Source organism: Nelumbo lutea, chromosome 2, assembly GCF_056320005.1.
Source record: "Nelumbo lutea isolate HS-2025 chromosome 2, American lotus-T2T, whole genome shotgun sequence".
Classification (NCBI taxonomy): Eukaryota; Viridiplantae; Streptophyta; class Magnoliopsida; order Proteales; family Nelumbonaceae; genus Nelumbo; species Nelumbo lutea.
In genome coordinates this window covers 28,771,348-28,786,668 of record NC_142685.1, presented here as the reverse complement: position 1 = coordinate 28,786,668, position 15,321 = coordinate 28,771,348, and the positions used below count along the sequence as shown (strand labels likewise).

The following is a 15,321-nucleotide window of genomic DNA, read 5'->3' as shown; positions in this document are numbered from 1 at the left end:
AGAAATGTTGACTTGGTCAAACTTACCTCAGATACATGTATTAACATCTTTTTTTTTTTTGTTTTTTTTTTTTAAGAAAAGGTAGCATCTTTTATAGCCTATTTTTCTGGTAGTATCTATTGTAACCTATAATGTATATTATTTTAAGCTTATTTTGATGTGAAATAACTTTAAAATATAATTTGAAACTATTTTCTATTTTTTTATTTTTTATTTTTTTGTATTTTTTATGGGCAAGTTGAAAGGTCAAACCAAACCAAACAGTTGGACTGTTTGACTCATGACCCAGTAACCAGAATGGTTTTGCTTCCAAGTCTGACAACATTGGTTTGATGTTAATAACAGTATTTGCAATTCTGTCCGTCCATCATAGTAGGGATTCACGGAAGTTTTAGATTGTGTAAGGGATGCTTTCAGGAATTCAGGCATCCCTTACAGAACAAAACTGGGAATTAATTCTAAGAAGAAAATGAAGAAATATTGAACAAGGACAGTTACTGAACAGGTGGTGAATGAGGAGGAAGGATTTTTCAAGTGAGCAGTTAGACGAAGGAAAAGAAGATTTGGAGGATATGTTAGTAATGGATGAATGACAAAGTTCTTTTTTTTTATCACCAACACAGAAAAGATTCATTAATTAAAAAATTATGTACAACAAAAAGTTGTGGGTGGACTAAAAGTCCAAAATATCCCACTAATTGCATCACAGCCCCAAACATAACCCAGAGGACAAAGTTCATGTTAGGAAATTTAGATAGTGTGGTTGAAAAAGAGGTTGAGGTAAGTAAGAAATCGGGCTTGTTCTTTCTAGGTGGGGATGAATTTGCTAAAAGGATGTTTCTGGAATTGGAGGAGAAAGGTTGAAGGGATACCTCTAGTTCTTTGGTAGATGAGATTCATTTTTGAGTGAGAAGAAAGGTGGTGTGAGAAGTGGTAATCTTGATTGATTGATGACAGTTATAAAATATTGGAAATGTTGTCTTGGGGCCTTCGAAAAAAGTGGAAGAATTGGAGATGATTTGTTTAGTTGAGGGTTTGTCTTAGTGCTTAACTTTAAGATAAAGAGTTTATGGTGGGTTTGTTCATTTATAGAATCTCTTGTGGGGTGGAAGTATTTTCCTTTGATTATATTTTTACTCTCCAAGGTGATAACTTATCATCTGATCTTGTATTTCTTTTGTATTTTCTGATGAAGTTTTATTTACTATAAAAAATCAAAGAGCACAGGAAAATAAATTAAGAAAACAAAACCCAGAGGATTCCTACAAATTTTGCAATGCACAACACACTCAGAAAGAAAAAAATGCCTAAATCTCCTCTCACAAAGTTCAGCAATAATTGCAGATATCCTATTTTAGACTTATGGCATGTATGTCATATTCCTCAAAAATATCTATTTTTATTTCCGAACCCTTTTGCTCTCATGTTATCTGTGTTAGTTGTAATCCATCAATGTACATGCCCTTCTTGGATATCTAAATATGGTTTCCCTCTATCAGAAATGATGTATGATTTACATATTCATAAAAAAAAATGATGTATGATTTACATCAAATAGAATAGTTGAAAGTTGAATTCCTATTGTTACCAAAAAAAGAAAGTAGTGTCTCTATGCAACCTTTCGTTCGCATTTTACAGCATCAACAATAATTGTTGATATTTACAGCAAACAATTGTTTACTTCCTAGTAATATGAGCTAAGATATTACAGTTAGACTGAAAAAGAATTTTAGTCGTTTCTCTTCATCTATGTTAACAAGATAGGGCCCATTACTTGGTGTAATGGTAAAATCTCGGGTTGGCAACCATGAGATGAGTCTGAGAGCAGCCACTTTGTGCAAAAAAAAAAAAAGGTTAGGACCATATCCAGTCTACCCCTCCCAAGACCCCAGATAGTCAGGACCAACTTTGGGTTATGGCCTTTTTTTAATCTTTGTTAACATGATGCTTTAATTTTGTCCTTGTCAAATTAATAGGAACTTTTTATGGCTGCATATTCTTGGTCAAGTTAAATCCTGTATGTATATATTGAAGTGTTGAAATTTCTCATGAGCTCCATGATGCCTGGGTAATAGACAAATGGATGAAAACCTAACCTGGATTCAAGAGGTTTCAATGAATATCTAAGGGAAAACAAGTCTGAAATTGCAACAGTAGGTTCAAGTCTGAACTTCTGTTGGCTCAGTTGTAATTTGGGTCATTGTAGAATGGGGTCGCACCTTGCATCCCTATTGGGTTAGTTTGTCTTCTAAATATTGATGTAATCCCTTTTTATTAATAAAATGTTATTATTTATTAAAAAAAAAAGCAAAAAACATTGGGTTGAGAAGGATCTTTATGAAGCTGGAAAGATATCATAAACCTGTCATCTTGCTTGCTTGAGGTTAGCTTAAGGCCCTGTTTGTTTGCCGGTATTTAGCAGGGGATAAGTTGCTCAAACGGGCAACTGACCACAATCCCTGCATTCATATGCTACTATATTGGGTCCCACGATAAGCCAAGATACCGGAGTATCAGTTACCCAGGTACCCGATACCCTCCTGGAAGGTGGGTAAGTAACTTACCTGCACGCCAATAATGCACTCTCCCTCCCGCCTCTCTCTTTGCCTGGGTAATGTGTATTGCACAAGAACATTGAACTCACTTACCCGGGCAAGTGAAACCTGGGAAACACTTGCGCGGGTAAACATACTTACCCAGGTAAGTGAAAACAAACAGGGCCTTAGTGTAAAAGAATCTAGGCAGAACAAGTGTTCAAAAATTAGAAAAAAAAAAAAGTCAAAAACAAAAGGGTAACATGTCTGGGACTCTGGGTTATGTTGTTTATGGAATACATAAACTTAATAGTAGAACCAACAAGGGGATAAAGGAAGGTACTGAAAGAATAATAAAAGAGAACTAAAGAGTAGGAGGATGATTTAGCAATTAAGGAGAAAAGCAATAGAAATAGCAAATCTGAAAATAATAATAATAGAAACTCAGTCAAATAATATTCAATAAAAAAATAAACTACCTGCCATAAACTAAAGATAGGTCCTAATGGAATCAAAACTACTAGGTCTCTAGGAGTCTGCATTTAGAGATGGAGTTAAATCTAAAATTCAAACACTTTGGTAGAAAAAAACATTCTTTTATTCATTCAATCTCAGAAGAGTATTTTCATGGGTTATTATAGGGTGCCCAACTTAGTTCTTTTTTGCAAGCTGGTCCTTTCTTTGGTTGATCCCCTATGTTTCGTATATTCCTAATGCACAGGCTCTCATTGTACATGGGCTGATGTGCTCTTTTGTATACAATATTAATACAATAGATTACTTTGCCTTCGAAAAAAAGACAATATATGTATTTCCCTAAAATGTAAATACAAGGAGAAAACTTTGCTACAGAGAAATCTTCTAAGTACTGAAAATCCTGATATTCCACTTGAAGATTTGATATGAGAATATCGCGAAGATTTCTTGGGGTTAATATACCTATAAAAAAAGATTTGTTTGGGATTAAATCCTCTTCATGTCATATGGGATCCATGTGACTTGTTAACCAATTTCTTGGGCTTGCTTAAACAGGCTCAATACTGTGGGTCTTGGGGTAAAAATAAATAATATATTAGGCTTGGGCTTGCTGGCGAATATTTTCAGACCCAGGAATTGATCTGGCTTCACATGGATTTCTTAAAACCTGGTTGTTGGCTCATCAAGAGAAGTAGATAACCACTTGAAGGCCAATAAAGATCTAGGGGAAAGAATGGATTTGACTTGACTTTCCTCAGCCTTTGACCCACATCACACCATTGTATGGTCTTGACAGTATGGCTGGCCAGAAATAAGAGAAAGAGAAGAGAAGAGAAGAGGAGAAGAAGAGGAGAGAAGAGAGAAAAGAGAAGGGTTTTGCAATGTAACAGTGCTGGCGGGGCCAGCCTTTATTTTAATATATATAGGGCGGCAGAAATAACAAGGGAAAAGACCCTTGTGCCCCTGAGTACAATAACAGCCATAACAGAAAGGAAAAAACGAAATAAAAGAAACATTTTAACTAGCCAAACAAACTCTAACATCAACAACTAAATTATTTTAACACTCCCCCTCAAGTTGGAGCATAGATGTCAATCATGCCCAACTTGTCACACAAGTCTTTGTGCCACACTGATGAAGACCTTTGGTGAAGATATCTGCAAGTTGTTCTTCTGAGCTGACATATGGTGTACACGCTTCTCCACTTTCAAGTTTCTCTCTAATAAAATGCTTGTCCACTTCAATGTGTTTCGTCCTATCATGCAGGACTGGATTAGCAACATTATTGATGGCAGCTTTATTGTCACAGTAGAGTGACATAGGATTGCTCACTGCGAAACCCAATTCACCTAACATATTTCTTATCCACATGATTTCCGCAACCCCATGAGCCATCACTCTGTACTCTGCTTCAGCACTGGATCTAGCCACCACACTTTGTTTTTTACTTCTCCATGTGATCAGGTTTCCTCCTACAAAGGCACAATACCCACTGGTAGACTTTTGATCATTGACTGCTCCTGCCCAATTTGCATCAGTATATACTTCCACCTTTAAGTGACTGTGTTTCTAGAACAACAAACCAGCTCCAGGAAGCTTTTTGAGATATCTCAAGATCCTCTCTACAGCCTCAAAGTGAGTTGTCCTAGGGTTGTGCATGAATTGACTAAGGACACCCACTGCATAAGCAATATCAGGCCTGGTCATAGACAAATACAAAAGTCTCCCCACGAGTCTCTGGAACTTTTTTACATCTTTCAAAAATTCTCCCTGATTGTCTCCTAGATGATGATTAGGTTCAATTGGTGAATCAAATGGTTTTACCCCCAACTTGCCTGTATCTTCTAGTAGATCTAGTACATATTTTCGTTGGGAAATAAAGATGCCCTTGTGAGAGCGGGCAACTTCAATTCCAAGGAAGTAACGTAAGGGGCCTAGATCCTTCACCTCAAATTGAGTGGCTAAGAATTTTTTTAGTCTCCGGATTTCAGCCTCCCAATCTCATGTGATCACTATATCATCCACATACACAATAAGAGTTGCAATTTTACTTTCACCTCTTTTCACAAATAGAGTATGATCTGACTGGCATTGTTTGAACCCCATCTGTTGAACTGCTAAATGGAACTTACTGAACCAAGCCCGAGGTGATTGTTTCAACCCATATAGAGATTTTTTTAATCTGCACACCTTTTGTTCATTGCCTTTGGCATAAAACCCTGGGGGTTGGGTCATGTACATTTCCTCTTCCAAGTCACCATTTAAGAAAGCATTTTTGATGTTCAATTGGTGCAGTTCCCAGTCAAGATTTGCTGTCAAGGAAAGAAGAATCCTGATAGAGTTCATCTTGGCTACTGGAGCAAGGCTCTACATAGTTCACTCCGTATACCTGTGTAAAGCCTCTTGCTACCAGTCTAGCCTTGTACCTTTCAACAGTTCCATCAGCCTTGTGTTTCACTGTGAACACCCACTTGCACCCCACTGGTTCCTTCCCTTCAGGAAGGTCTACCAACTCCCAAGTGCCATTTTTGTGTAAAGCTTCAATTTTTTCCTGCATTGCATCTGTTCATTTAGGTTTAGACAAAGCTTCTGCCATGGTCTTAGGAATGGGGACACTGTCCACAGAAGAGAGGAAGGCACGGTATGAAGGCGAAACATGCTCATAGGACACAAAATTAGAGATAGGATGAATAGTGGTACAAGACCTAGCACCCTTTCTCTTAGCAATAGGAATATTAAGATCATTGGTGACAGGTGAATCGACATTTAGAGGAACAGACATCAATAGGAGCAAGTGTACCTGGCTGATGAGACGGATCTTCCTCGGGTGAATCCAATGATGTTGGTTGCATAGTGTCAGGTTCCACGGCTCTTGAACTCTGTTGGCTCTTATGGCGACGATGAAAAACCCGGAATGGAGGAGGATCGGGTAAAGGAGGTAGTTGAATTTGAGTTGTCGCCTGTTTCTCCTCAACCCTACTCTCCCCCTGAGGAGAAACCGAGAAAAAAGGTTGATTCTCAAAGAATGAGACATCAATGGAAACATAGTACTTGCAAGCAATGGGATCATAGCAGCGATACCCCTTTTGATATAAAGGGTAACCAAGAAAAACACACGGAATAGCCCAAGGCTCAAGCTTACCACGAGTAGGGGACAGGTTATGGACAAAGCAATGACACTCAAAAACACGCATCGGAATGGTGGACAACGGGGTTGTAGGGAACAAAAGCTTATGTGGGGCCTTATACTCTAGTAGCCGAGAGGGCATGCGATTGATGATATACGTGGCACACAAGACTGCATCCATCAAACCGTTTTGGCACATTCATATGAATCAATAATCCACGAGCGACTTTGAGAAGGTGGCGGTTCTTCCATTCAGCTACACCATTTTGTTGGGGTGTCTTGGCACAAGAGCTTTGCTGAAGTGACCCACTCGAAGCAAAAAACTTCGTGGGATCACTATGGAAATATTCCTTCGCATTGTCCGACTGGAAGATATGGGTTTCCGTTTGGAACTGAGTGAACACCATGCGTTGAAAATCTTTCACAATTTGTGGCACTTCATCTCGAGATCGCATAGGGTAAACCCAAGTGTATCTAGAATAATCATCAATTAAGGTAATGAAGTACTTATAGCCAGTCTCAGTAGGTAGAGTAACAGGGCCCCAAACATCAGAATAAACAATATGAAATGGAAATTCAGATCTTTTATTTCACAAAGGTAAAGAACTTCTACAATGCTTACTCAATTGACAAGTTTGACACTGTAACTGACTCACTGACAAGGACTCAAACAACCTTGAAAACATAACTTTTAACAACTCAAAAGAAAGTTGACCTAGACGACTATGCCATAAATAGGCTTGTCTCTCACTTGGCAAACTCATGGACTCTGTCGCCACAAGACCAGCATTATTCTCCAACACGTAGAGACCATCCACCATGCTTCCTCTACCAATCGTCTTCTCCGAGGCCAAATCCTGAAACACACATGAAGACGGAAAAAAAGTGACTGAGCAATTCAAGGAGTGAGTTAGACTACTAATGGACAACAAATTAATAGGTAATTTCGGAACATGCAAGTGGGAGAGGTATGGTACCTCGGCCAGCTATGGTAGAAAAAGAACCATCAGCCAGTCTTACCTTATCTCTCCCAGAGAGAAGGTTATATGTCTGAAACAAATTTGACTTACCGGTCATGTGGTTTGAAGCTCCAGAGTCAATAATCCGGATTATGAGATGACACATGGAAGGCTGTGGCATTACCTGATGTAGACGCAAACGAGGTAGAGGGAGTAGGGCCAGAATCCATTTGCGGAGAGTCCTACCATACAATTCCAAATGTTCACGAAAGGAGTTGATAATATCTTCCTTAGGGTCAGAACTGGGATGCCTCTCCTGAGTTACCGAAGGACTAGTCTCTGTCAACGCCATATTAGTTGAGTTATACCTTTTTTGATTATGCTGGCCTAGTTTCTTGCCTTGATCAGGTGTTGACTTCTTACCCCAATTCTGTACTCATTTAGGTTTTCCATGGAGATCCCAACATGTATCTTTCGTGTGTCATGTCTTCTGGCAGTGAGTGCACCAAAGTTTGCTCTTATCATTTGTTTTTTTTCTGAGTGTCACCCTTTTTAAAACCACCTTTGACATTTGTATCTGAATTTCCCCAGACAGCTAGGGCAACTGACTCCCCTTCTACGCCATTCATCACACTCCTGCTTTCTTTTGACTGCACCAAGGCATATACCTCTTGAACTGATGGCAAGTCTTTACCACCCAAGATCTGCACCCTGATGGACTCATACGAAGGATTCAACGCTAGGAGGAAGGCAAAAACTCGTTGCTGAGATACAAGTGACTTATAGGCCTTTGCATCTTCATCACACTTCCAATTCACATTTTGGTAGTGATCAAGTTCTTTCCATATTGATGTCAAATCGGAATAGTACATCGAGAGACTCCTCTCCCCCTGCTTGCAAGTAGAGGATTCCAGATTGCAGTTGATTTATCTTGGCATAGTGTCTTTGCTCTGAATAGGTGGACTTCGCTTGTTCCCATATCTCACAAGCAGTTTCAGCCCACATAAAAGTCTTCCTTACTTGTGGCAGCATTGAAACCAAGAGCCAAGACATCACCATACTATTCTCTTGGTTCCACCTATCATACTCAGCACTTACATACTTCGGTTCCTTCACTCTCCCATTGATGTATCCTATTTTCCCCCTAGCAGTGATGTAGAGTTTTATTCCCCTAGACCACTCAAGCTAGTTCAGACCATCAAAGAGAATAACAGCCATGGGAAAGCTCATATCCATTCCCCCACTCACTCCATTGTGGCTCCCTGAAATCTCTGAAGTAGCAGAATTCTCAGATGACATGGTCAAATAGATAATCAGTCCCAAACACCGGACTTAGGACCCCTCCTTACCACAAAACACTGCTCCACTCAGTCCACACCCATACACTTGGGTTTAAAAAACCAGGTTGAGCTCAAACAGTACCAAATCCAGGACAAAACAGAGGTAGTATTCGGCAGATTTCAGACCTGTACAGTTTTAACAGTCCCAACCTACCAGAATTCCAGAATGTCTAACAGTCATTAACCGGCAGGAGAGGTCCTTATCACTTATAATCCAATCGAATCACTCAGATGACAGGCCATCCTTGACCTACAGTTGTCTTAACATATGAACAGGATCACACGATCCAAGAAAAACAGGGGTATACAGATTCGACAGCATTCAGCTGCCCAGATTCATATGGTTTTCATTCGGTACATGACCAAGGAGGGTAAAGGAGAAAACAGGTTCAGATTTCTGTTCCCCCCAGGTTCAGCAAGTCTGTTCGATCTGTTCTCTTAGTAAAGGTTGTTCGATCTACTCTCTTTAATCAGTATTCCCGCTCTGATACCATCTTGACAGTATGGCCGGCCAGAAATAAGAGAAAGAGAAGAGAAGAGAAGAGGAGAAGAAGACAAGAGAGAAGGGTTTTGCAATGTAACAGTGCTGGCGGCGCCAGCCTTTATTTTAATATATATAGGGCGGCAGAAATAACAAGGGAAAAGACCCTGTGCCCCTGAGGACAATAACAGCCATAACAGAAAGGAAAAAACGAAATAAAAGAAACACTTTAACTAGCCAAACAGACCCTAACATCAACAACTAAATTATTTTAACATATGGCATAGTAGGTAGAGCTCCGCTTTATGGTTATGTCCAAAATGTGGATTAACTTTGTTATTATTTCCTAATGATAATTAATTCCATTTGCGGTGCAGATTGAAGGAGAGGAGGCTCAGCGTATGGCTAAGCACCGGCTTGAGCGGGAAAGAGGCCGCAGAGAAGCAACCGCTGATATGTCAGAGGACTTATCAGAAGGAGAGAAGGGAGATGCTGCTGGTGACATTTCAGCTCATGGTGATAGCAATAGAGGCAGAATGCCTAGAATCAGTTCTGTGGATGTAATGGAGACGTGGGCTAGTCAGCAGAAGGCAAAAAAGCTCTACATTGTTTTAATAAGGCATAGGCTTAACTTTTGTACTTTAAGCTTTTTTCTTTAGGTAGAGTTGTATAATGCTCTGTTGGTGTCACATTTTAATCAATAATGATCCTCTGGAATTATTGTTTGCATGCTTTTTCAGTATGTGATGGAATTATATCTCTAACACTAAATTTTCATGAAAACCTGAGTTTATATTTTCAATTTCAAGATTTGGTCAATTTAAACTACACATTAACAAAATCTGTTGTGCTTCAATATGATAGTAAAGAAGTACTGAAATTTGGACATATCATTTCATGACCAAATTGATGTCAAAACTGAGATTTAAAATCTTGTCGATCTACATAGAATTTAATGGTTTTGGGGAATAAACTGCAAACTTGCTGATCATTTTGCCTTTCTAGGTCTCCTTTATCCTGATATCTCATTATAGTATCTTACATTCTTCCTAACCTACTTGATGGTATCTTTATTCATTTTCGTCAACAATCAATGTTTGTGCAGCCTTCATGGTCTTATTCGAGGAGAAAATATGGAGCTTGGGCGTGATTCTGATACTGGTGGTCAGGTGGCTTTTGGTCCTAAAATACATTCCTTTAAGTCCTTTGCTTTTCATCTATCAGTAATTCTTTGATACATCCTCTGTAAAAATTTAGAGAATTACTTACTGAAATACATAAATATTCTCCTATTATTAGGTTAAGTATGTTGTGGAACTTGCAAGAGCCTTAGGCTCAATGCCAGGAGTATACCGGGTTGATTTGCTAACCCGACAAGTTTCAGCACCAGAAGTAGATTGGAGCTATGGTGAACCAACAGAGATGCTGACTCCAAAAGGCTCTGAACATTTCATGGATGAGATGGGAGAGAGTAGTGGTGCTTATATTATTCGTATACCATTTGGGCCAAGAGATAAATATATCCAAAAGGAACTCCTATGGCCTCACATACCTGAATTTGTTGATGGTGCTCTAAACCACATAATACAGATGTCCAAAGTTCTTGGGGAGCAAATTGGTGGTGGAGAACCAATCTGGCCAGTTGCTATCCATGGACATTATGCAGATGCAGGTGATTCTGCTGCTCTGCTATCTGGGGCTTTAAATGTACCAATGCTTTTCACTGGCCATTCGCTTGGGCGAGATAAATTAGAACAACTTCTGAAACAAGGACGCCAATCAAGGGAAGAAATAAATTCAACATATAAAATAATGCGACGTATAGAGGCCGAAGAGCTAGCCCTTGATTCATCAGAAGTGGTCATCACTAGTACTAGACAGGAGATAGAAGAGCAATGGCGTCTGTATGATGGTTTTGATCCAATACTTGAGCGCAAATTGCGAGCAAGGATCAGGCGAAATGTGAACTGTTATGGCAGGTTCATGCCTCGCATGGTTGTAAGTATACGCTCATGCTTTCTTAAATTCTTTATAGGAACTTTCAGAAGGCTTCAACAATCTCCATAATTATAGGCTCCTTGTCCAGTCATTAACTCCTTGTTAATTCATAATATACCCTCATAAAAACCAAATATTTTTTAATAATATTCGCAGATAATTCCTCCTGGGATGGAGTTCCACCACATTGTTCCACATGATGGTGATATGGATGGTGAAGTAGAAGGAAATGAAGATAGTCCAGCTTCTCCAGACCCACCAATTTGGTCTGAGGTTTAATAACTCCTTATTAAAATCTTATATTCCATTACTTATGCACTATAGTTATCTGAATGATATTTAATCTGTGAGGCCATTTCTTTAGAATCACTGTTTCAAATTGAATTTGTGCTTGTAGAACTTCATCATTAATTTTCTTTTGCTGGAGATGATTTCATTATCATTTTTGAGTTTATCTTCTTATATTTGGCAGATAATGCGCTTCTTCACCAATCCCCGCAAGCCTATGATCCTTGCTCTTGCTAGGCCGGACCCCAAAAAGAACATTACAACTCTGGTGAAAGCATTTGGGGAATGTCGTCCGTTAAGGGAGCTCGCTAATCTTGTATGTCTTTCACGTTTCCCCATTTTTTTAGCTCTGTTGGATGAACTTACGTATCTTCCTCATACCTTGTTATAAGAGTGGTTTCAGTTTGGGTTTTCTTTGCATTTTAGGACCCATTCTTGATTTTAAATAAAAAAAAAAAACATTGGAATGAGCTTAATTTCAGATTTACCATAAAATAGAACTCCTTTCAAAATTTTCTTAACAACTGAAAATGAACTGAAGCAGGTTATTCATTGTCTGGCTGGTAAAAGTTTTACCATATTTTCTGTTGTTGCAGACATTAATAATGGGTAACAGAGATGAAATTGATGAAATGTCAGGCACTAATGCATCTGTTCTAATCTCAATAATCAAACTGATTGATAAATATGATCTGTATGGTCAAGTGGCATATCCTAAACACCACAAGCAGTCTGATGTTCCTGACATTTACCGTCTGGCAGCAAAGACAAAGGTATAAACTATAGTTTCTGCATTGGCTGAAAGTTTCACTTAGAGTAGGATTATTCATTTATGGTTGAAGTGGTAACAGGAATAAGGATGTAGTCATATAAGTCAATGGTTCATTTTTGTTATTACATAAAATGTGCCTTTTGGGTATAGTTTTCACACAACTTATGCAAATGTGGTCTTTCTAGAGCACTTCTGATCTCATTATTGCCATATAATGTATTATACATTTTGTTTGTTACTACTACTGAATAATTTGCTACCCAAGGAATAATGTATTCTTCAATTTCCCTTCTCTGGTCTTGAATATCAAGTTAGTGCTCCACAAAATTGCTTTGCTCTTTATTGGTAATGGATAACATGAATGGTTTTGAATGCAACTTATACAATAAGCATTGATTGCACTCCTTTTTCACTCTTTTGACAGTTTTCTCCTTAGGCTTCATGTTTGATGAACCTAACTTCAAATGCTGTATCCTGAACAATTTTATTACTTTGAATCTGTAATTTAAAATCTTTTTCAAAACTGCCTTGCTAGCTTGAGCATTTTCCTTCATAATTGTTTTGCATTCATATGTTTTACCAAGTTGTTATTTGTATGCCAGCTTTATATTAATTTTATTCGTATTGCACCAAAGCATTGACATGGTAACTATGAAGATTTCTATACCAAAACTAAGAGGGGCACATGTACTTGCTGCAGCCAACTGGTTTTATTTTTTATATACTAGCAGGGACCCGTGTGATGCATGGGATTTGTTAAGCAAAAGCTAAACAATAGAAACACATAAGAGTATACAATTGTCTTATACTTTCAACTTTTTAAATAATTAATAATTATTTATATTTTGGGATCAACTATAATATGGGAAAGATATGATATCTGAAAAATTTTGACCAATCAACTGGTATCATAAGCGTGGTAGCCAAGCTAGCAAAGCATGCGTGGATTTTGATTGGTCAAAACTCTTTGATACCATATCTTTCCCGCATCATAGATTTTCCCTTATATTTTATATACTACTTTTAATAATATTTTACAATACAAAAATAACAACAATTAATTTCAGCCAGGGTTTTTCATCAAACTGATGAAACCGACCAACTCGTATTTCCAATCGGCTCTGGTTCAACAATTTCCCAACTCGACCAAGTTGGAATAGTTTTGTTTGGGCCATTTGTAAATCGACAAAAACTGAACGACTCAGCCATAGATATATATTAATATTTTATATTTTTAATATAATTTTTTGGGTAAAATACAAAAACCTCCCATAAGTTTTCTGACAATCATAAAAACCTCTTCTACGTTTATACTTTAGCAAAAACCTCTCCTGTACTTTTTAGAAAATATGAAACTACCCCCCTTCCTAGACAAAAAAGCTGAAATAATGTGTTTGATTTTTAAAATGCCTTTTTTGCCCTTATGCATATCTATTTAGACGTAGATTTATTAAACTTTCCTCCAAAACACTGTTCATTTTCTTCCCAATAACAGAGAACTAGAGTTGTCATCTCTCTCTCTCTCTCTGCCTCGGCCTTCTGTCTAGCCTTGGCTACATCTCGACTTTTGCCTCTTTTGCCTTCCTAATCTCGTGCACCATCTCCACTCGATCGAGTCTTTGTCAATTCCTTCTTTGCTTACAATTTCACAAACACCCACCACCATACAGGGAAAATGAGAAACATGGTGGTATCTCGGCCTCACCAGTTGCTACAGTGAGGCCAGCTTGAGTGTGTTTCAAGGTATTTAGCTAACACAACTTGCATTTTGACCTCTTTGTCTTGCGCCAATAATTCCAAAGTTGAATATCGGACAAGGTTAGACTTGCAGAGACGAATAATTGGTGGAAGACTACATCTACGATAGCTAACAAGTTTGTCTTTAGTGTGTCTCAAGGTATTTAGCTTATACCTGTCAAGCATGTAAAAGTTGAATGTCCATGAAAAGGGGTGATTTCGGAGACAAAACATGAATTGGTGGAAGACGATGGCACACCTTATGTAAGCTGGAGTAGTGATGAGAGATGTCTAATCGGGTCCCAATAGCACTTGTGGCATTTATCAATTTTTTTTTTAATTCCATGAGACGAATCCCTTTTCAACTTTGTATTGGAAATTTCTTTTTTCTTTCTTCTTAAAACTGAATTATTCGAAGTAAACCCATCAATCAAATTAAGCTTCATGCCAAACCCATTACTGAATCATGAAGCGGTTAGAAATTACACTTAGAAGGTATTCATCATTGACCCTTGAAAAATATAGCAAAACTATTAGCTATTTTAGGCTTGAGTACCCATTTGGCCATTTGAATACTGTAACGAGTTGCAACCCAATTGCAACCTTTCGTTTTTCCTATAAAGCAACCCCAGCTTGCAAACTTCCGTTTTTCCTGTAGACTATGTTTGAAGAGGGAGAGAGGGAATGGGGGCGATAGATTGATAAACCATGTCTCAAGCTCTTGGGAATTGATTTTGTTTAGGAGAAGCCATGGCCATGGGTATGCGATGGAGGCCGATGGCCTCAAGTTCTTACTTCTTAGGAAGAAAATGAACAATGTTTTGGAGGGAGGAAAAAATAGGCATTTAAAAAATAAATACATTAGGTCGGGTTTTCTGTCTAGGAAGGGAGGAAGTTGCATATTTTCTAAAAAGTACAAGGGAGGCTTTTGCTAAAGTATAAACATAAGGGAGGTTTTTATGATTGCAAGAAAACTCAGGGGAGGATTTTGTATTTTACCCTAATTTTTTAATACGGGAAAATGGGAAATTCCCATATTTCTTAGTCTAGAATATTTTATATCATAAATTTAATTTTTAAATTTAACTTTTAATAATGCCACTATAATTTTTTTAATTTAAATTTAAACCTTTTGAACTGACCAAACAAACTAAAAATTGACCCAAAATGATACACCCCGAGTTGGCCGGTTTTAACTAATGGTTAGTCGGTTTGTTTCAAAGTTATTATATAATATTAAATATTTTATTATATAATTATTTATATATTTTTAATATTTAGTTATTGAAATATTTAAATAATATTTTGTTTTTTAATGTAATTTTTTTATTATTTAAATCGAATAATCCAGAAACCATAATTTTTATTGTTACTACATAATTTCGTGATGAACTTTGTAGAAATATAAAATTATTAATAATATGAATATTATTAGACCTATTATAATTATTTTTTGTGTTTTTAATAAATGTTTTAAAGTTATTATATAATTTTGTTACAATATTTAAATAATTTGTTAATTTTTTAATTCAAACTGTAGACAAATATTGATAAAAAGTGGGGGAGAGGATAAATAGGAATTAGGGATAATTTAGGATAAAGTGGGGG

At 37.5% G+C, this 15,321-nt stretch overlaps 1 protein-coding gene across 1 annotated transcript in view; it reads left to right on the top strand.

Moving 5' to 3' along the window:
- The window catches only part of SPS1F (sucrose phosphate synthase 1F), a 33,293-nt gene that overhangs the window by 7,414 nt on the left and 10,558 nt on the right, over window positions 1-15,321 (top strand). Inside the window, exons 3-8 of the mRNA XM_088970848.1 lie at window positions 9,296-9,537; window positions 10,024-10,087; window positions 10,218-10,916; window positions 11,073-11,189; window positions 11,389-11,520; window positions 11,801-11,977. Of these exons, the coding sequence (XP_088826974.1) occupies window positions 9,296-9,537; window positions 10,024-10,087; window positions 10,218-10,916; window positions 11,073-11,189; window positions 11,389-11,520; window positions 11,801-11,977 (1,431 nt within the window). The remainder of the gene's footprint in view (window positions 1-9,295; window positions 9,538-10,023; window positions 10,088-10,217; window positions 10,917-11,072; window positions 11,190-11,388; window positions 11,521-11,800; window positions 11,978-15,321) is intronic.